Source organism: Schistocerca nitens, chromosome 6, assembly GCF_023898315.1.
Source record: "Schistocerca nitens isolate TAMUIC-IGC-003100 chromosome 6, iqSchNite1.1, whole genome shotgun sequence".
NCBI lineage: Eukaryota > Metazoa > Arthropoda > Insecta > Orthoptera > Acrididae > Schistocerca > Schistocerca nitens.
The window spans coordinates 429351399-429373779 of record NC_064619.1 but is presented as its reverse complement, the minus strand read 5'-3'; the positions used below and the strand labels follow the sequence as shown (position 1 = coordinate 429373779).

The 22381-nt window shown below is 41.6% G+C and overlaps 1 protein-coding gene across 1 annotated transcript in view; it reads right to left on the bottom strand.

Annotated features, from left to right (window-relative positions):
* Window positions 1-8981: 8981 nt before the first annotated feature.
* Window positions 8982-22381, bottom strand: part of LOC126263389 (uncharacterized) — a 285649-nt gene continuing 272249 nt past the window's right edge. The window contains exons 17-18 of the mRNA XM_049960483.1: window positions 9326-9428; window positions 8982-9206 (exon numbers count right to left, since the gene is read on the bottom strand). Of these exons, the coding sequence (XP_049816440.1) occupies window positions 8982-9206; window positions 9326-9428 (328 nt within the window). The remainder of the gene's footprint in view (window positions 9207-9325; window positions 9429-22381) is intronic.

Below are 22381 nucleotides of genomic sequence, written 5' to 3'. Positions count from 1 at the left end.
AGCTTTGGAAGGCTGGCACGCACTCTTATCGCAGTATAGCCAGTACTCTGAAACATCAAATGCTGGCTGTTATGTCACAGACGGTCATCGAACGCGGAATCTGGTGGCCTCCAGCTTTGCGTGTCGATTTTCAAAGAGCTCTCGTAGATGCCGAAGATTTGCACTGAGGAGTCTCGACCCATATCCACTTGAAGTACTCGCTGGCATGCAGATGTCAACAGACAAACTGGAAGTCGAGGCCCACCTCCTCGCTTACTGGACCTGGAACCATTACTGGGGGTACATAAAAACTCTCGTGTATTAGACATACTTGGAATAAGCAAACGTTCTTGTGGCATGAATGCAAGTAGCAGTTGGAATAATTCATGATATGGCGAGTATCTCTCCAAAGATTCAGCAATACATCATTAGACGATGCATAAAATTTACCGAAGTTGTTGGCGCTCGTATTGAGGACCTTCTCTAAGTGGATTAAACTGGTGTTTACTGACAGTGAAGTATATTGTTACCTGTCCTCTTTGCCTAGCTTGTGTGGTTCAAACTGCCTACTTTCTTCTACACATTTCAGAGACGCAAGCACGCAAACGAAGTGTTTTCGAATATAAATTTACTATAACAATATGGTTACAAGGTACCGACCTACCAAACTCCATTCTTTGTGAGATACGTTTTGATACACCCTCTATACCTGTCTTTTAAGAATGACGTGGTGTATTCTGTTTGCAAGGATCTCTTGAAATCAGCCTCAAAGCTGGACTGATACTCGGTACGTTCGCAAGTTGCTCCTTATGTGACAATTAGGACCTCTACGGAACGCCTTCCCTAGGCCAGAGAACACGACATCAATCTGGGGGCCGGTGTCTACTACCTTCCGGGTTTTAAGGACGAACAGAACAAGCTGATGGTTATAAGCACTATGGGACTTAACATCTGAGGTCATCAGCCCCTAGACGTAGAACTAATTAAACCTACCTAACCTTAAGGACATCACGCACATCCATGCCCTCGGCAGGATTAGAACCTGCGACCGTAGCAGCAGCGCGGTTCTGGGCTGAAGCGCCTAAAGCCGCTCGGCCATTCTGTACAAACTAGGTTACTTACCTTAATGAATAATTCTTATAGAACTTCTTTCACTTCATTGAGAAAAGCCGTGCTATCCGGAAACTCTATATTAATGTAAATTCCGCTGGCATCCTTATTCTCTTCTTGAGTATTCTTAGCTACCCTTCCACGAACAGGTTAGTTAGTGTAGATGACACAATACTGTTATCAAATTTTCGTTTAAAATTATTATGACTTCTTGTTTTACTTTTGTGGGGCGTCATAATGATCTCTATTTGCAAAATGCCCCCTACGTCTTCATGCTGTTTAATCGAATTTCTTACAGTCTAGCGTGAAAATAAGGATATATCTTAACGTCTATCACATTATGTGCCGTATATATGGTTACTTAAGTTACGTACCTTTATTGGAGGGATATGGAGCATTGATTCAGCAGCTGCGCTGTAAATGAAACGTAGCAGATCATTTATTGAACTGTGTTGGCAAGGACAGTTTATTGAACTCAAACTTCCGAGTGGAAGCACTTAGACACTGGTCGCGTTGGTAGTCAGAGCAGCTCCATCTGCAAGGGAGACGCCTGTGACGTAGGGGCGTTTAACGCGCCGTATGACACCACATCACATGTTTCAGAACTGATGTGATCAGTTCTTGAAATCTAACCTTGTTTCAACCTCGACTGCATGACAATTACTAGGATTCATTCGTTGTTACATTAAATTTAAACTTAATATTTTGTACAAATTATAGAAAATTCGGGTAACATTTAGGAATAAAAGTATTCTACATGGGTGTGAAATAAAAGTACACTACTGGTGGTGAAAATTGCAACCCAAGAAGGAGAAGTGATTACAATGAAATTTACTCCAGAGGTTAAGGACACGATAATATATAAATTATTACAACTGAGAACCGCACGTTCACTTTGACCATGAGAATTATTTCAGTGAGAAACCACAGCGTACTGAAATCAGAGCCTCTCGAAGTGGTGGTACGGAATCAAAGAGCGCCTGAGTGGTTACCACATTGGGGAAAACACTGCCACGCGGTTCGTAGGCGCATTCACAAATCATCAACTTTTGTAGCTGGAGGACGGGAACGAACCAATTGCCGACCAATCAGCACGCCAAGGACAGAGTTCACGTAGCCACAGCAGTCTTACAATGGAAACTACCCATCGCACTCCCTCAGATTTAGTCGTAAGATGTCTCAGTCGACAGCCCGTCAAAAACTGAACACAGAGCAAGCATGAAAACAGGACAAACGCGTACTGAACTGTGAAAAAAAAAGCAAAATAGAAACAGTGAACGGTCCAAGAACAAGAAGTGGAATAACGATTAGCCTGACATACAGATGGCGTCGACGGTACGTGGTCAGGCTGCTGGACTTCCAAGATGGCGAGCCGTGTTCGAAAGTTCCTCGTGCTTTTTTTCACAGCTTTATGAACTATCTGTCCGGTCATTGAAACGTTTGTTCTCGTTCTGCAGTCTTGGTAGTTGTCATACTACATTTTGGTTATAGAAGATGAGTCATGCGATAAGAATACGTTACCGACACAAGTAATTGTTATGAATATTGAGAGCAGTCGAGATACGAAATAGATGTCTCGCAGAAATGAAAACAACAAATAAACAGATGTGAACTACGTTACAACAAAGGAATTCAAAAGTCAAGAACTCCAAAACGAAACGCAACGTCAAAAACTTTAAAAATACGGTATATGTTTTGACAAAGCACAGAGAAACTCTGTGACTGTGAAACTGTTGCGTTCATTTATTGTAGCTTCTGCGACAAACTATTACGTTTTCATCATTTCCTAGGGAGTGATCACATTCGCATTGATACGGAAACCTAACTCGGGCACGGAGGCATACGTCACTCACTCACCAGGCGTACAAGTTAGATGCGTCGATAAGAGAGTCCTATCGTATGAAACACATACCGTCACTAATGCCGTGTGTGACACGCCAGACGCGTTTTCCAGTGGAGGATTGGGTAGACTTGTCATCTTGTCAGCAAACGTTTCTGGATCCCTTTCGAAAGCCACTTCCTTTCGGCTCGACACCATTTATTACCCGTCTACCCTACAGGGCGAGTCACTAACTATTGCCACAAAGAATAACTCCAAAGGTGTGATAGGAGCTGAAACGTTTGTGGGACAAAAGTTGCATGAGACAAAGGGGCGGCATAATATGTCGTCGGTTTTTTGTGGCTAGGTGGGGCCGCTTCAGAGACGTGAAGGTTAACTTTGTTTTTTTAAATGACATGCTATAGATTGATACCTATTTTCTGATAGCGGCTATCGAGACGAATCCAATGATGTGTAACAGTAAGGTCTTTGAAAGTCAACGAATGTCGCAAAGGTGGCATGAACGTCCATTTACAGAAGGTGTTCGAAGTGATGAACATTGGTATCAATGCAGTTCTGCAATCTTCTTATCATGGATTGAGTGGTATTCCTTATCACATTGGCATTTATCAGAGCACATGCTTTGACAATTCTCTCTCACATATCTTCAGGTGTAGTTGGAACGTCTTTATAAACATTGCGTTTTACGAATCCCCATAAAAATAAAAAAATTCAGAGGCATAAAATCTGTTGAACGAGCGGCCACGACACATCTCCTCCGCGTCCAAACAAACGATTTAGGAATTATCTCTGAAACTTATATGTAGCCATCAGCGAAAAATGTGCCGGACACCCATCGTGTTGATATCACATTCTGTTCCTTGTTCCTAAAGGTATTTCTTCCGTTAACAGACCTAATATTTCTTGCAGGAATGCGCTGTACTTCCTGCCATTAAGATTTCCTCCGAGGAAATAGGGGCCTACAACTCTGTCTTCCAGAACCCCACACAATACATTTATCAACCACGGTTTTTGGTGTGCTACATGCTGTAGCCAACATGGATTTTCAGTTGCCCAATAATGCATGTTATGCAAATAAACATTTCTATGCTTCGTGAATGTAGCCTCGTCAGTAAATAAAATCAAATTAATAAATGTGTCATCCCTCTGAATCTGAAATTGAGCCGATCGGCAGAATTCAATGCGACGCATACAATCTGTACCAGTAAATTCTTGGTGGAGACTGATATGGTAAGGATCATATTTGTGGCGATGCAGAACACGAACAACACTACTCTGGCTCAAACCAGATTCCCTTGCTATTTGATGCGAACTAACACAAGGATCGCGAACCCCGGTGGCAAGAGTATCAATTTCCGTTCCCTCGTTAGTAAGTTTCCATTGCCGGATATGTTTCCGATGCGTTAAAGATCCAGTTGTGGTCAATTTATCATACACATATTTAAATGTACGACATGTAGGATGAGTACGTTGAGGATATCATTCAGTGAATAAATCTCTAGCTCTCACTGAATTTCGTTGGCATTCTCCATAAGTGAGAAGCGTATCGACTTGTTCTTTGAAGGAATACACCATTGGCTGTGAGCGCTATGGGACTCAACTGCTGTGGTCATCAGTCCCCTAGAACTTAGAACTACTTAAACCTAACTAACCTAAGGACATCACACACATCCATGCCCGAGGCAAGATTCGAACCCGCGCTTCGTAGCAGACGCACGGTTCCGGACTGCGCGCTAGAACCGCGAGACCACCGCGGCTGGCAAAAATGGCTCTGAGCACTATGGGACTTAACATCTATGGTCATCAGTCCCCTAGAACTTAGAAATACTTAAACTTAATTAACCTAAGGGCATCACACAACACCCAGTCATCACGAGGCAGAGAAAATCCCTAACCCCGCCGGGAATCGAACCCGGGAACCTGGGCGTGGGAAGCGAGAACGCTACCCCACGACGACGAGCTGCGGACGAATACACCATTCACATTCGCTTGATTCGACGATACTAGTCTTACCATTCCTATTAGTGTTGTATTGTTAAACCATCGAATGGTGATCACATGTCTACGGCACTTTAGATGGATACACCGTATTCGGCTAATACTTAATATTTGCACCATATACGAGAGAGAATTGTCGGAGCATGTGCTTCGATAAGTGCCCAAGTGATAACGAATATCACTCAATCCATGATAAGACCTTCGTCGAACACCAAAGACCTTACTGTTGCTCATCATTGGATTCCTCTCGATGGCCGCTATCAGAAAATAAGTTCCGAACTATAACATCCCATTTAAAAAAACAAAGTGGACCTTCATATCTCTGAAGGGACCCCACCTAGCAACATAAAACAAACGTCATAATATCGCCCCCGTTGTCACATGCAACTCTTGTCCCTCAAACGTTACAGCTCCTATCATACTTCCGGAGCTAATCTTGGAGGTAATAGTTGGTGACTCACCCTGTACATATATATCTGAATAGCCTTAAAATGAGATTTGTCGTGGCCGGCCGGCTCGTTCGCCAGACTTGAGGCCTCTGCCTTTTTACTTGTGGGGATTCGTAAAAGGCAATATTTATAAAGACGTTTCAACTACACCTGAAGATATGCGAGAGAGAATTGTCAGAATATGTTTCGATAAGTGCCGATGTGATAAGTAACACCATTCAATCCATGATAAGAAGATTGCAGCACTACATTGGTACCAATGGTCATCACTTCAAACACCTTCTGTAAATTGACCTTCATGCCACCTGTTTGACCTTCGTTGACCTTCAAAGATCTTACTTGAACACGTCAATGGATTCGTTTCGATAGCCGCTATCAGAAAATAAGTACCAAACTATAGGATCCTATTTAAAAAAAACTAAGTTGACCATCATATGTCTGACGCCAACCCACCTAGCAACAAAAAGCCATCATCATATTATGGCCCCCTTTGTTTCATGCAACATTTGTCCCACAAACGTTTCAACTACTATCATACTCTTGGAGTTACTCTAGGTACCAATTGTTAGTGACTCAGCTTTGTATGTTGCACTTGTTATTCTTGGACCGTTCACTATTGCTATTCTGATTTTTTCTACAGTCCAATGCACCTTCTTTCTGTTTTCATGCCTTACAGGTGTTCAGTTTTTGACGGATTGTCCACTGGGCTCTCTTACCATTAAATCTGAGTGCGATGGCAAGTTTCCCTTGTTATACGTTGGTAGTTTCTGTACAGTGGAAGAGGACGCAGTGGCATGCCTGTCACCAGTCCAGTCCTCCAGTCCTTAGCAGGATGCGTCGAACCGTCGATGCAGACCCGTCCATACTCATTGCAGTGCTTCAACACCAAGTCAACGCTGTGGAGGAGGAATTTCTATTGGTTACGCCGACGCCTACAATATGGCGGCCTTTTCTTACTGTAGCCACACTGTGTGGTCCGGTATTTGCTGGTCTGTGAGCAATACACTCTCTGATGCTCTGTTTCGACACAAGCATAACTGTTATAAAACCGCACCTTGTGTGAGCCGCAATATGGCGTCACATCGGACCTATTTTCGAGAGACCAATCATTCTGCCCTGTTCGGTCTCACTCAGATGCTGACATGGGCCCTTTGACTTGGATGAGGTATACCGGCACTTGCTTGCACGTTTCTGCTCTGTCGGATCTTTGCCGACTGGGTGTGGCGTACCACTGACGTGTCCCAGCACTCAAAAGAGGACCCTGCTCGGCCTACATCCACGCCATATCGCTGCAGTCTTCATCCCTTACTACGGTTCAACTGTTCTATAAATCCGAGGATTTCGGAGTGTTTCGTAGCATTCCTTCCAGGTGTTGCAATTTTCACAAACTGTAGTGTGTCATATGTACCAACGCATGAGAAACAAAGTCTTTATTTCCAACATTATTACAATTCTGTTATGCACCATTCAGTATCAGGTCTCAATATAATTCATATAAATTCTCTTCACCGATAGTCTATCAATATATCAACTGATATAAAACTGACTGACGCAGAAAATCCTTATGACAGTATGTACGCCGCTCCAGCAAGAATCTCCGCTTGGATTTCCAGCACTGGCCCACACTGTGTCGTTTTATTGTAACAAGTGAACGACGTTCATCTATGTACACTTCTTATCAAAAACTGTCCTCTCTTTATCACTTCACCCTGTCGATTCTTCTAGGCGCTCCCTGAGCATACATTTGATTACAAGTTTCCTATTTCCGTGTAAAACGAGTTTCTCTACGTCTCCTACACTAGTGCACACTTACGCTATCTACATACTCACGTTTACCTCTCTAATTATTGCCCACAATTTTGTTCCAGTGTAATTTACAGCGTGCAGTGAAATGTAATAGATGAAGTCGATCGTTGTCAGAAACGAAAGCGAAAAGAAAGAAGGAATTTGATGTGAGGCGCTTGCGAGGTGTGAGGAAAAATTCTAAAGCTGTTCAAATAGCTATAAGTTTGACGCTCACGGTGCATCCGTCTCTGGTGATGTTGCGATTACAAATAATGAGCTGGTACATTAGGGTTTCCTCTCGATCATAGTGTTTCAATAAAAAGGTTAATATTTCAGGAGCGAACAAAGTTAACCATACAAATTTAAAGAGTTCATATAGTCATATGCACTATTTCCAAAGGTCTCCGAGTTACAATCTGTGGAATATACGAGTACACTGCTTTTTAGTTAATAATTTAAAGCAACAATTATAGGTCACAGCTACTAGCATTATATGGAAAATAGTTTAGTTTCACAGCCTGATGAAATTCCTTTGACCACTTGGTTGCAAAGTGCTTGCAGCACTTTAGAGACCACATTGTATTGTATGTGTGGAGCAAAAACATGACAACACTTTTCCGAATTCATGGATTTTCAATGTTTGTCGATGACGGCTTGGCTGATGCGAGGAGTGTTACCTGGGAGTGGGGCTAAGATCCAGAAACTTGTGGCAAGTAAGAAAAGTAAATAAGTAATGAAGAAATACCATGAGTAGAAGAACTCGTCTATCACCTCGTCACTAGGATCTCCAGACTTTTTGCCTTCTATCTATAGGATCGGACAAAAGCAGGAACGAACAGGAGTGTGAACACATGGGAGGAGTTACTGGGACACTTCATGTAGACTGGCCACTTTTAAAGCTGTTCTACACGACGTCAGTGAAAAAGATACATATAAATGAGTGGTGGAGAGACCTAAGAATTTTATAAACCTGTAAATTTTTTGTGATCTACTGGAAAACTACTTTGAACTGCTGATCGTTTGTACCCAGAAAAACAAATACTGGCTTGGAAGGAAAATCAGCATTGGCCGTATTTTGATGTTTTGTTGTCAGCAAAATCGATTTTCGGTCACTTAGTGACCATCCTCAGTGCTGTAATATACAATTAAAACTGATAGGCACTGGTATCAAGCGATAACCACAAGCTTAGAGCGATCAGATTTAGATTATGTGATCGCTCTAAGCTTGTGGTTATCGCTTGATACCAGTGCCTACCAATTTTAATTGTATATTACAGCACTGAGGATGGTCACTAAGTGACCGAAAATCGCTTTTGCTGACAATAAAACAACAAAATACGGCCAATGCTGATTTTCCTTTCAATTCTATCCACTATTTGGTCGTGGTGCACACAACACGCCGTGGAGTCGCCAATCAAATAATGGCTTACGCTGAAAATAAAGAATGATAAATTTTACGTCGTTAAACTATGGAACATTTGAAAACAGTGCTTATATCTACGCGAACTTCTTTTTTAAAAGGTTCAGCACCGGAAACATTGTCTCCCTCTATTGGAACACCCTGTATATTTCAAGGGGAACTATTTTTTCAAATAAGAAAGTGAATTAATCGCGTCGGGCAGCAGTGATATTTTTTGTATGTACAACACAGTGGTTTCTGGAAAAAAATTCCCGGACACTTGAGTGTCATTTATGTACAAAATTGAGTCCTATTTAAACATCATCTCGTAAGGAGGATTCCAATGCTCGGACACGACGCCTGGTGGCGATGAAGTTCATTGTAGAAGTTTATGTACAACAGGACGTAGACTACGAAACCACTATCCGAACAACTGCAAGGCACCGAGGAAGGACACCAGCGTGTGTCGGAGGAGACAATGGTTAGAAACGGTCGCGCGTGGCTGCAGCGAGGAACGGACGGTCACTGTCTGCGACGGGAAGCGGCTGTCCTGTGTCGGCGAGTGGCCGCCCCGTGGTATCGATGCCAGCTGCGAGCTACGACCGCCGTCGCGGCCAGCCGCTGGGTGGCTGCCGGCGGCAGCTGTCTGGGAGGGCCGTATCGGGTGGCGCCCTGCGGCCCTCAGGGCTTGCGCCGGCCCAGGAGGGCGGCGGCGGCGGCCAGCAGCGGGAGCCCTGCGCGGGCGGCGGGGGTGGGCCCGGCGGCGGCCGGCGACTGCGTAGGCGGCGAGACGCGCGTGTTGGCGCGCACCGCCTGCGACCGCCAGCGCACCGAGTACTCGGGCGGCGTCCGCGTCATGGCACGCAACCTGCCTCACAGTACAAGGAAACGACAAGAGTCACTTTCACTGCCAGTAGCGCTGAGTGAATATTCCTAGATGGCTCTCCTGAAAGACAACTTTATGGACTGCTGACAAGGCAAAGTAGAGGAATGGGAAACAAAGAAGGAATAAGTTACGAGGACGAAAGGATGTCCACAGGGTTCAGTGTGAGGTCTCATTTTTTTTAAATATCATGTACACTACTGGACATTAAAATTGCTACACCAAGGAGAAATGCAGATGATAAACAGGTATTCATTGGACAGATATATTATATTAGAACTGACATGTGATTACATTTTCACGCAGTTTGGGTGCATAGATCCTGAGAAATCAGTACCCAGAACAACCACCTCTGGCCGTAATAGCGGCCTTGATACGCCTGGGCATTGAGTCAAACAGAGCTTGGATGGCGTGTACAGGTCCAGCTGCCCATGCAGATTCAACACGATACTACAGTTCATCAAGAGTAGTGACTGGCGCATTGTGACGAGCCAGTTGCTCGGCCACCATTGACCAGGCGTTTTCAATTGGTGAGAGATCTGGAGAATGTGCTGGCCAGGGCAGCAGTCGAACATTTTCTGTATCCAGAAAGGCCCGTACAGGACCTGCAACATGCGGTCGTGCATTATCCTTCTGAAATATAGGGTTTCACAGGAATCGAACGAAGGGTAGAGCCACGGGTCTTAACACATCTGAAATGTAACGTCCACTGTTCAAAGTGCCGTCAATGCGAACAAGAGGTGACCGAGACGTGTAACCAATGGCACCCCATACCATCACGCCGGGTGGTACGCCAGTATGGCGATGATGAATACACGCTTCTAATGTGCGTTCACCGCGATGTCTCCAAACACGGATGCGACCATCATGATGCTGTAAACAGAAACTGGATTCATGCGAAAAAATGACGTTTTGCTATTCGTGCACCCACGTTCGTCGTTGAGTACACCATCGCCGACACTCCTGTCTGTGATGCAGCATCAAGGTAACCGCAGCCATGGTTTCCGAACTTATAGTCCATGCTGCTGCAAACGTCATCGAACTGTTCGTGCAGATGGTTGTTGTCTTGAAAACGTCCCCATCTGTTGACTCGGGGATCGAGACGTGGCTGAACGACCCGTTACCGCCATGCGGATAAGATGCCTGTCATCTCGACTTCTAGTGATACGAGGCCGTTGGGATCCGGCACGGGGTTCCGTATTACCCTCCTGAACCCACCGGTTCCGTATTCTGCTAACAGTCATTGGATCTCGACCGACGCAATCGCGATAGGCTTCAGTCCGACTTTTATCAAAGTCGGAAACGTGATGGTAGACATTTCTCCTCCTTACACGAGGTATCACAACAAGTTTTCACTAGGCAACGCCGGTCAACTGCTGTTTGTGTATGAGAAATCGGTTGGAATCTTTCCTCATGTCAGTACGTTGTAGGTGTCGCCACCGGCGCCAACCTTGTGTGAATGCCCTAAAAAGCTAATCATTTGCATATCACAGCATTTTCTTCCTGTCGGTTAAATTTCGGCTCTGTAACACGTCATCTTCGAGGTGTAGCAATTTTAATGGCCAGTAGTGTACAACAACTGATAAAGATGCTTCAAGAGTCCGTAGACTGATGATGTTATAGAATATGCTGATGATATTATGGAGACGATGTCCCACGCTGTCAGAGATAAAAGGTGGAGAGCTTAACCTCTGACACACATTTTGATTCAAAAAATATGCTGAAAGCCAAATTTTACTACATAGAAAACAACGTACACTGAAAGTCTCTTCGGGTTTGCTGCCGGATCCTAAAATCAACTTGACTCGATATCTGGACGATCCAGCTGGTCGCCATCTTCAGGAAAATCCGCTTCGTCCAATATTAAACGATACGCCTCCAGCATAAGGAAGGATGGCCACAGATCTATGTTCCTATTGATGGACCTCCGCAGATGGTCTAAACCCCACAGCCCGATGCATCTGCTTCTCGGAGTATCCATTTTCCTTAAAAGCAGCCATCAACGGGACTCATCAGCAGAAGCAGCATTTTCCTGAAGATGGCGACCAGCTGGATTGCTGAAATATCGAGTCAAGTTGATTTTAGGATCCGGCAGCAAACCCGAAGAGAATTTCAAGACTTATTACGCCAGGAAGCCTACGTAATAACATAAACTGAGTTGACAAAAGTGTTTTCATACGTCCTAACACTGTGTACGAGTTGCTTTAGCCCACGTAGTACAGTAGCGCGACGTGCCACGGACTCAACAAACCGTTGGAAGTTCAATGCAGAAATATTGAGCAATGCTGCATCTATAACTGTCCGTAACCCGAAAGTGTTGCTGTTGTAGAATTTTGTGCACGAACTGGCCTCTTGATTATTTTCCACAAATGTCCGATGTAATTCATGTCGGATGATCTGGATGACCACATGATTCGCTCGAATTGTCTAGAATGGTCTTCAAACGAATCGCGAACGACTATGGGCTGGTGGCATATTCTTCCACTTACAGCGCCATCGTGTTTTTTGTTTGTGTAACTTTTCCCCCTTCTACCATAACATTCATTTCAAATTTCACGTCATTCGGAAAAGTTTTTCGTGTTCCACAGCGTTTTCGAACTGGAACTTTAATTGTAATTGTGCTGTACACTGAGCTGACAAAAGCCATGGGATAGCAATAAATAATACACATGTAGTTTTAATATGGCGTGCGCAAGGTATGAAACAGCACTACATAGGCGGAGCTGTCAATTATTCAATTGATTCGTGGGAAAAGGTTCCGACGTGGTTATGGGGGCACCACGGGAATCAACCGATATTGAACGCGGAGTGGTAGTTTTAGCTAGACGCATGGGACATTCCAATTCAAAAATCGGTAGGGAATTAAGTATTCTGAGATCCAAATTGGCAAGATTGTGGCGAGAACACCAAATTTCAGGCATTAAATTTCATCACAGACAATCCAGTGGCCGCCGAGCAACGGTGTTTCTGTAGTGTCGTCTGTGCTAAAAACCAAACAACTCAGGAATAGCTAACCGGAGATATCAATGTGGGACGTCCGGCTATTATGATACTATTCGACATGACGTCTATTATGGGCACACAATTTCGAATAATTTCGGTCAGAATGTATTTCCTTTGTCCTATGCATTTTATCGTATGTGAGGTTCTGAAGTTCGACATATTTGTATGGTTGGTCCATGGGTTTCTTTCCTAGCATCAGACTTATATAAACCCCTCCAAAGGGACGCCAATATGTTGCGTATTTATGCGGAATTGACAAGAAGAGTACTTTGTGAGGGAGGTCTTCGTTATACAATGGTGTAGATACTACGTGGTTCATGTATAACTACGTTCTTCTGTGGAATTTGTGTTTTGTTATTGCATTTAAATAATCAATAATCGATGTACAGTCTTTCTGGGTTTATTCAGGCTCCTTCCCCTAGCAAACTGAGAGCATTCATGTAACGTTTCTTTTCAACAAGTCATATCGTTAGACTTAAACCAGTGAATTATACAGTAGTGGCGATTCTACTATGACCATCTGCTGTCCGCAAGAGCCTTATTCAGAGGGAATTTCTGTACACAAACTGCACTCATTAATTTAGCGTAAGAATTGCTAGCAGCATCTTTCATACGATTCTTTCAGGTTCCAGGAGGTAAGTCTCCGTCGTGATCTTCGGAGCAGCAAATGAAATACCAAGTTAAGACCAATGTGCTGTAATTATCCTGTACTTTCAGACTATTCGTAGAAGGGTGTTCAAATTATATCTGTGAGCCAAGCATGCTTAGTGCGCGTGTTTCCTCTATATGGTGGAGGGTTTTAAACGTTTCTTAAATATGTATTGGTCTCATTGACAACAGGTTGGTTCATTGAAATGCTTTCAATTATTCTTTTGTGCCCATTGATTAACCATTGTGCAAAGTAGGTACCTGTGTTAACTTTTCTTGAAACAAGGTTAGATACCTCCATGTGTCAATGTTCACAGATATGGAAGGGCATTTTAAATAGGGCAGTTTTCTGTAGCCTTTCTTATATGCGCTAAGAATTTGATCACGACGCAGATCGATTACAAATTTTACTTAAAGACGAGTTACTTAGACATCTCTCTTTAAATCAGGACGGTGTGTCTATTCGAGGACAACGGTTCAAACCCACGTCCGGCCAACCTGATTTGGGTTTTACATGATTTTCTTGAATCACTTCAGGCAAATGCCGGACTGTTTCCTTAGAAAGGGCACAGCCGCTTTCCTTCCCCATACTTCCCTAATCCGAGCTTCTCCTCCGTCTCCAATGACATCGATGGCGACGGGACGTTAAACACCAATCTCCTCCTCCTCTCCATGCGAGGAAGTGAATCATTTATACATCTGGATGCCATTTTTGACGAAAGACATAATTTATTTGCTGATACTATAGAGATGATACAGAGAGCCACAAAAGTAATGTAGAGGATTGTGGAACTATTTACAAACGAATACTGGTTACAAATAACTAAGATTAAAATATGTCAGGGTGGTGCTAAACAGTAACAGCAACTACACCACAAGTGTGTGCGAACTAAGTTACAAAATGAACATGTCGAAGTCCAAACGCAACGCGTACAGAGAGCAATATTCCTCAGGCTGCCTGCTCTCTTAGTCCAACCCCTATCGAAGCACTCTTGTTCGTAATTTACCCCACAGACATAAAAGTACGATAGCTATGAGTCTGTCGCTGATTGCGCACAGACAATCTAACAAAAGAAGGCTACAAGATTTTACGGACCAGTATATCACTTACAAGAAACAATTAAAGTCATAGATATTTGCAGAATGATAACGTAAACGGGACTGGGGTAGCACTGTATGGTTGGCCCATGGGTTTCTTTACTAGCATCAGACTTATATAAACCCCTCCAAAGGGACGATACGTGTTTTATGACGGGGAATGGCCAATGTGTTGCGTGTTTATGTGGAACTGATAAGACGATATTCGAGTGTAACTATAGACAGGTAGACACACCTGAACATACTTTGCGTCATCGTGATTAATATAATGTATTTAGGTAAACAGTGGACATAAGATCTGATAGTATATAGGGCAAAGTCTGTAAAGAATAAAAGTAGCAACTGATTCATACTCTGCTGAATAATATATTTCTAAGTGGAACAAGACCAAGAAAGTGAATTTAGTAGCAGTCAACACAGTTGTTTAGGAATTACAGACCGTTGCTGGTGGAGGAACATCACTAGGAGTTATGACAGGATGAAGATGAAGATGTGGCATTTACCAAATGACACGGTAATCACCTCACATGTGAAGGGATACTTCGTTCCAGAAAGACATCCTGTGGCCTTAATAATGTAACATTTGTTTGAACTGGTCAGATTGTAGTAAAGTAGGTTATAATGATAGCGAGTTGTTAAACTTAGTTTTTCTTGAATCGTTGAGTACAGATTTTAAATACCAGAGTACCCCTATTGTTCCAGAAATACAGGTTATAACTCCTTTATAAAACGGCACACGTAATTAAACTGACGAAAGCTTGAAGTTAAGTTTCAAGAAGTAAGACGATGTGGTCTTAGGATAGATTACTGTAGCCACAGAAAACTTGTTCAACACCGAAAAATGATTTATAAACGCATGAGTTAATCTTTTGGGCAACAAAACTGCGGGTTTAGTTTATTTGCAGCAAAAAATGAATAAAGAGTAATATTACTATTAATGTTAACTGAATTATCCGTCGGTACGTGACAGAACATGATAATGGTGATACTTATTTGATCATGAACCTCCTTTAAGCTTCTTGAGCCATCGCTGAGTGACCATTAAATGTCGCAGTCACATATTGTTGTTGCTGTTGTTGTTGTGGTCTTTAGTCCGAAGACTAGACTGATGCAGTTCTCCACACTACTCTCCTGTGCAAGCCTCTTCATTTCCGAGTAACTAATGCAACCTACATTCCTTTGAATCTGCTTACTGTATTCATATCTTCGTCTCCCTCTATTTTACCCCACATGCTTCTCTCAAGTACTAAATTGGTGATCCCTTGATGTCTGAGACTGTGTCCTTCCAACCGATCCCTTCTTTTGTGTCAGGTTGTACCACAAATTTCTCTTCTCCCCAAATTCTGTTCAGAACCTCCTCATTAGTTACGTGATCTACCCATCTAGTCTTCAGCATCCTCCTGTAGCACCACATTTCAAAAGCTTCTGTTATCTTATGGTCTAAACTATTTATCGTCCATGTTTCGCTTCCATATATGGCTACACTCCATACAAATACTTTCAGAACGAACTTTCTGACACTTAAATCTATACTCGACGATAGCAAATTTCTCTCCCTCAGAAACACTTTTCTTGCCATAGCTAGTCTGCGTTTTATATCTTCCCTACTTCGTCCATCATCAGTTATTTTGCTTCCCAGATAGCAAAACAGATTTACTCCTTTAAGTGTCTCATTTCCTAACCTAATTCCCTCAGCAACATCTGATTTAATTTGATTACATTCCATTATTCTCGTTTTGCTTTTGTTGATGTTCATTTTACACCCTCCTTTCAAGTAACTGTCCATTCTATTCAACTGCTCTTCCAAGTCCTTTGCTGTCTCTGCCAAAACTGTTATGTCTTCGGCAAACCTCAGAATTTATATTTCTTCTCCCTGGACTTTCATTCCTACTCCAAATTTTTTTTCTTTTTGTTTCGTTTACTGCTTGCTCAGCATACAGATTGAATTACATCGGGAATTGGCTACAACCCTGTCTCATTCCCTTCACAACCACTATTTCCCTTTCGTGCCCCTTACAGATAATAGCGATAATAGCAAACTACACACTGTACTGCTCACATCGAAAATAAAAAAGCTGGAAGAGTTACATGACTCAGACAGCGTTACTTTCAAATACGTTTACATTTTGCCCAAAGATATAAACTCTGCTTTTAGACGTATTTCTCCTGCTTCGTAGGATTTACTGTTGAATTGTAGCTGCTGTAGATGCAAATCGAAATTCGTCAAAGAAGAGAAAATAACATTCTTAGGTATGTAGAACACACGTCTAATTATAGTTACTATACCAGTAAGAGGCATTTTCTGTGATGATTATTATTCACAGTCTGTTTAATTAAGGGATAAAGTGACTGGATGAATTTATCTATATGTATGGCCATAAATTTATAAGACAAGTGCTACACAATTTCTGATAATCTTCTGCTAGCCAATTCATTGAAATAACTTCTTGTAACGACACCATTTCAAGAGTTTGTGGAATGTGTGCACATTTAGAGCAATTTTAGCTCGCAGATTAAGATTCATATATGACTGAGTCATTACCTTCGTGATATACACATCTCCAAATCATTGCACTCATTTTAGTTACAAGAGAGTTAATAGCAGGAGAGACTGGGGCTTATTGTTACAATTTTTTCAGTAATGTTTTTACAAGAAAGTTTTATAGCTATGTTACTGCGATGTACCTTATAATGTAGCACTGTTATAATATTGTTATCAAGTATTTTGAATTATATTCAGCTATTTGGAATTTCACTGACTTCTTATTATTTATAGTCATGCATATTATTACACTAGGTGGGATAAGTTATTGTACACGGTGTGGCATATGCAGCAGTGACCAAATATGTTATAGTTTTGCATTCTTTATGTCTTTCTATTCTCTTTTTACAAATTTTCTGGTGAACACATACTTTCTGGGATCTCTACCCTCTAAAAAATCTTTTGTTTTATTATCAGAATTGAACTTCTTCCAAATGTTATGTTAATCAATATTTGTAGAATATACGCGAACATTGACGCACCGTTTTTGGTTTGCAAAGATTTGTAACAATGCTCAGCCAACTCAATACAGAACTACCTATCGTCTTCATCGGATGTACTCTGTCAACGCAAATCTTTGGTGTGCTTCTGTGTATTTGTATTCGTTTCCTCCCTTGCACTGAGTGGCAAATGTATTTTCATAGTTATAAGCTTATATTTGCTTAATCATGTAAAGCACACTTTACTGGCTTACCAGTCAAAACAGCGCACAATTCCCTTTCACTCTGTGAAACTTAATTTAATAGAAGAGTCAAAGAAAATAGAGAGGAAATAGATTCCAGTCATTTTCTAATATCGTCATACGTTTATTGGTATGAAGTATTTGCAGTAGAGTCGTCCTCCTGCTTTTCTTCACAGTCTACATAGTATAGGGGATTTCCGGGTAAAAATGTTCCTCAAAGGTTGAATCTGTCTTTCCTATTCTCCAGCATCTCTCATGTTCCGATAAACTACAAGTAGTTCCCACAGTTCTGCCTGACCGACTACCGCATAAATTTCAACAGCGCTAGCACGTCAGTTTATACATACGTCTCAGTGTCAAAAATCTAATTTCTTCATTAATGCTAAATAATAATTTACATACGCTGTTGTTAAATTAAATTTTTGATTACACTTTAAATTGAACTTTAATTTTTTAGCTGTTATTCGGTATAAAAATGTAAACATACAAATTTCTGTGCTCATTTTCAGTTAAATGATACGATTTATACGTGAAGTAATAATAAATACACTCCACAACTTTTCGCTTAATGCATCCTGTACATTTGTTAACATCTGAGTAAGTTTCACCTTGTCTTATCTGTAATTCCTAAATTCATTTGTCATCCAGCAACTGCCTAACAAGCCGAAAAATTTTGCGGAGTATGAGCGAAGCGTTTTCTATTTAATAATATTACCATTACGAAATGGTTACATGCATAAAAATCACCAGAAGTTACCCTGTGGTAACAGCGCAAACCTAGTAGCTGTTAAAAGAGATTTTCATCTGTCTCCGAGTGAAGCCACGAGCAGCGATCAGTCTGACGGTGATTTACTTCATGAGCCGTACACAATCTACAGTGAGGTAAAGGGGCTGGTCTGTACCTATCGTGTGAAATGACACAAGAGTATCAGTGTTAAACGATTCACTTCAGCTCTCTGCATCTGGATGCACGCCCCCTTGCGAAAAGTCCTTACGTACTGGTACATGTGTACAGTCGTGGACAATATGAGCGAGACCCCTCGCCTTTTCGTTATGCCGATCCGCACAGCTTTAAAGTCTGTTACACAGCATAACAGGAAAGGAGACGTAGTGCTACCAACATACTATGCACAGGAGTGAAATTGAAAGACTATCCGATCTATGTCAGACTGTTTTCAATCATCTGTAAGACTGTATTAATGCTGATTAGTGTGTTAAACACAACACGTAATTATAAGATATAAATGAAATAAGAAACGCTAATTAGTATGAACTGTACTAACGAAAATGAATTTCATCTTATCGAGATAACATAACTGTTTTAGTAATACAAAGTACCCCAGATCGTTACGAATTAGCAAAATAATATGCGCATTCGGCCACGAAACGGTCTGTGTAAACGTTCAGACCAGTCATACTGGATTACCGTTGCTGATCTAGCATGAAAGTGTGCAAATTTAGCAATGCGTGAAGATTCTTAACGAAATTCAGTTAAAAATTATTCAGTGCCATACTTAAGTCAAATCATATTGACATCCACAGGGCGCCGATGCAGAATAAAGGTAGCAATAAAATGTATTGGGGGCGCGATAATTTCTTAAAATTGCTTTACTGATAGTCTATCTGCCTCCATCGGGGTTAGAACCGAAAAGAAACCACACCTACCTTGCAGTAGCAAACACCTTTCACTATGCTGGCGACAACCCGGGCAAACAGCCCTCTATTATTACCCCAGACATGAGTAAGTCGGCAATTTCTCAATGAAAATGGCAAAATGATCTGCAGTTTCTGTTTCATAGAGCTTTCTGGACTCAAAGACATGAATTTTCTATCTTTATGTCACCGCTTTTATGACAATCATTCGGGATGTTCATCGAAATAACAAAATACTGTTATTACCGGGTAAATTAAGTAGGATAATTCTGCTCCACCAAAGGAAATAAACGGCTACAAAGCTGCTAAACGTGTTGTACAAGATTCAGAATTCTCCATTAGACTCGCCACAGCCAGAAAACGTTCATTAGCCGAAGTGTTTCTTAAACTAGCCAGCAATAGGAATGCTCGCACTTATAAAACGCGGTGGCATTACTATTGCGATCTGAATTACCACCTGTATAGTCAGATGGATTTTATTTGCATTCCTGTATTGGATCGAAAGCGTAGCTGCGAGTAATATGCTGATGTATCGACTGCAACTAGAACATTTATGATAAAGACTAGAGGTAATTGTTTATGAGGCTCTCATCTTCAGTAACTGTCGTAGCTATTTTCGTCACCTAAATCGGTAAAAATGGAATCGTACCAGTCTCACATTCTTGACCGTCTATCTGTCTACCCAACCCTTAAAACCTGTTTACATCGAGTACGGGCAGACATAATAAGCTGAAATGTATCACACTTCCTGCGTTATATGGTCCCTTGGTGGTGTAAAAAAGTGAGCTTTTATGTCAACACAACCGAGAGATACGGTCGTTTATGTAAAGAAAATTTACGCGAAAGGACAAAAAAATGGCTGAAGCGCCTAGAATACGAGCACGGTAGCTCAGCTTGTCCGGTCAGAGAACTGGTTGGCCTCTGTAATAAAAAAAACTGAGTGGAAGATCAACAAACGAACTTTAACGAATATCTTGTGACGTCCGCGACGACCAGACACAACGAAAAAAAAGAACCGCTCAGCCACGGCACCCGGCTAAACCCTTTTCACCTCATGTATAATGATAATATATACTGTCTAGTGGCCGACCGCGGTGGCCACGAGGTTCTAGGCGCTGCAGTCCGGAATCGCGCGACTGCTACGGTCGCAGTTTCGAATCATGCTTATGGTCTGGATGTGTGTGATGTCCTTAGGTTAGTTAGGTTTAAGTAGTTCTAAGTTCTAGAGGACTGATGACCTCAGATGTTAAGTCCCATAGTGCTCAGAGCCATTTGAACCTTTTTTGAACAGTCTAGTGAGGATAAACTGTATTCGCCAGCAACGCAGATCGTTTGATCACGGGACTTTTACGAAGCTACATTCAAATTTTGTTCGAAGTCTTCTGCAATAGCCACTTATGACCAACCTAGGAAAGTCGTATGCGATATGCACTTCTGAAGACGCTGTCATATACTGCAGTACTATAACAAATATTTAAGATTTTATTGTTATTGGTCCATGCATGACACTTTATTTCAGTATCAACTTAACGCACATAGGTGTTTGTATATGGCTGAAAATAATGAACAAAAAATAAATTAACAGCAAAAAACTTCGATGTTCAAATCAAATGTAACTCATGTCGCAATTACAACATAATTTCGTTGTTACATCTACATGACTACATCTACAAGATTTCTTTGCAATCCAGACTTACGTGCCTACCAGAGGGTTCATCGAACCAACTTCGGACTATTTTTCTACTGCCCCACTCTCAGACTATCAGTAAAGCAATTTTAAGAAATTCTCGCGCCCCCAATGCGTTTTATTGCTACCTTTGTTCTGTACCAGCGCCCTGTGGATGTCAATATGAAACTGTTGTAAAATTTCATACTTGTTACCGCCTACCTTTTCCTGTTGTCAATAACTGAATTGACGTAAGTGTGGCACTGAATGATTTTAATTGAATTTCGTTATGAATCATCACGCATTGCTAAATTTGCACACTTTCATGGTAAGTCAGCAACGGTAAACCAGTATGACTCTTCTGAATGTTGACACAGAACGTTTCGCGGCCGAATGCGCAGATTATAATTCGTAACGATCTGCGGTACTGTGTGTTACTAAAACAGTTATGTTATTTCGATAAGCTGAAATTTATTTTTATTAGTACAGTTCATTCAAATTAGCGTTTCTTCTTTCATTTATATCTTATATTTACATGTTGTGTTTAACACACCAATCAGCAGTCATAAAGTCTTACACATGATTGAAAACAGTCTGACATAATTCGTATGGTTTTTCCATTTCATGCCTGTGCATAGTATGTTGGTAGCACTTCGTCTCCTTGCCTGTTATGCTGTGTAGCAAACTTTAAAGCTGTGCGGATCAGCATAACGAAAAGGCGAGGGGTCTCACTCGTTTTGTCCGCGACTGTACGTAACAACTGTGGACCCCACTTGATGATGATTACAGTGATAAGGGAAACTGATTATTAACAATATATCTCAGATTTATCAATGTTGTTGTTGTGGTCTTCAGTTCAAAGACTGGTTTGATGGTGTTTGCCATGCTACACTAAACTGTCTAAGCGTCTTTAACTCTGCATAAATACTGGAACCAAAGTCCATTTGAACCTGCTTATTAAATTCAGACCTTTGTCTCTCTTTACGACTTGAACACCCCTCTCCCCTCTGCCACACACTGACACACTTCCTTAAATTACCATATTATTCCTTGACAACCCACGGTGTACCCCATCAACAGAAACATTTTGGTCAAATTGTGTTATAAATATAGTGTCTGCCCAAATAACCTTACCATTAATGATACAGTCTGGCTATGTAACCTCCAGGGTACTTCTGTAACGCTATCTTTGGAAAGCTTATATTCTCTTCTACTTTCAGCTGTTATCGTCCACATGCCACTTTCTGTGCAAAGCTACACTCCATAAAACACCTGTACGGAAGATTTCTTTACATTCAAATTTTTATCCTATGCTAATGTTTTCCTTAATTGCATTTTTTCCCATTGCCAGTCTCCCTTTCATATCTTTCCTACTTCGGTCGTCGTTGGTTGTTTTGCTCCTCAAGTAACAAAACTGATCTACTTCTTTTAGTGACTCAGTTCCTAATCTAATTCTACCATAACCGCCTGATTTACTTCGATTGCATTAAGTAAGCCTTGCTTTGCTTCTGTTGATATTCATTTTGTACTCCCTTTTCAAGTCACAGTCCACTACGTTCAACTCTTCTTCCAATTTCTTTGCCGTATCTGATAGAATCACAATGTCAGTGGCAAACGTCGAAACCTGAACTTTAATTACGTTTCCA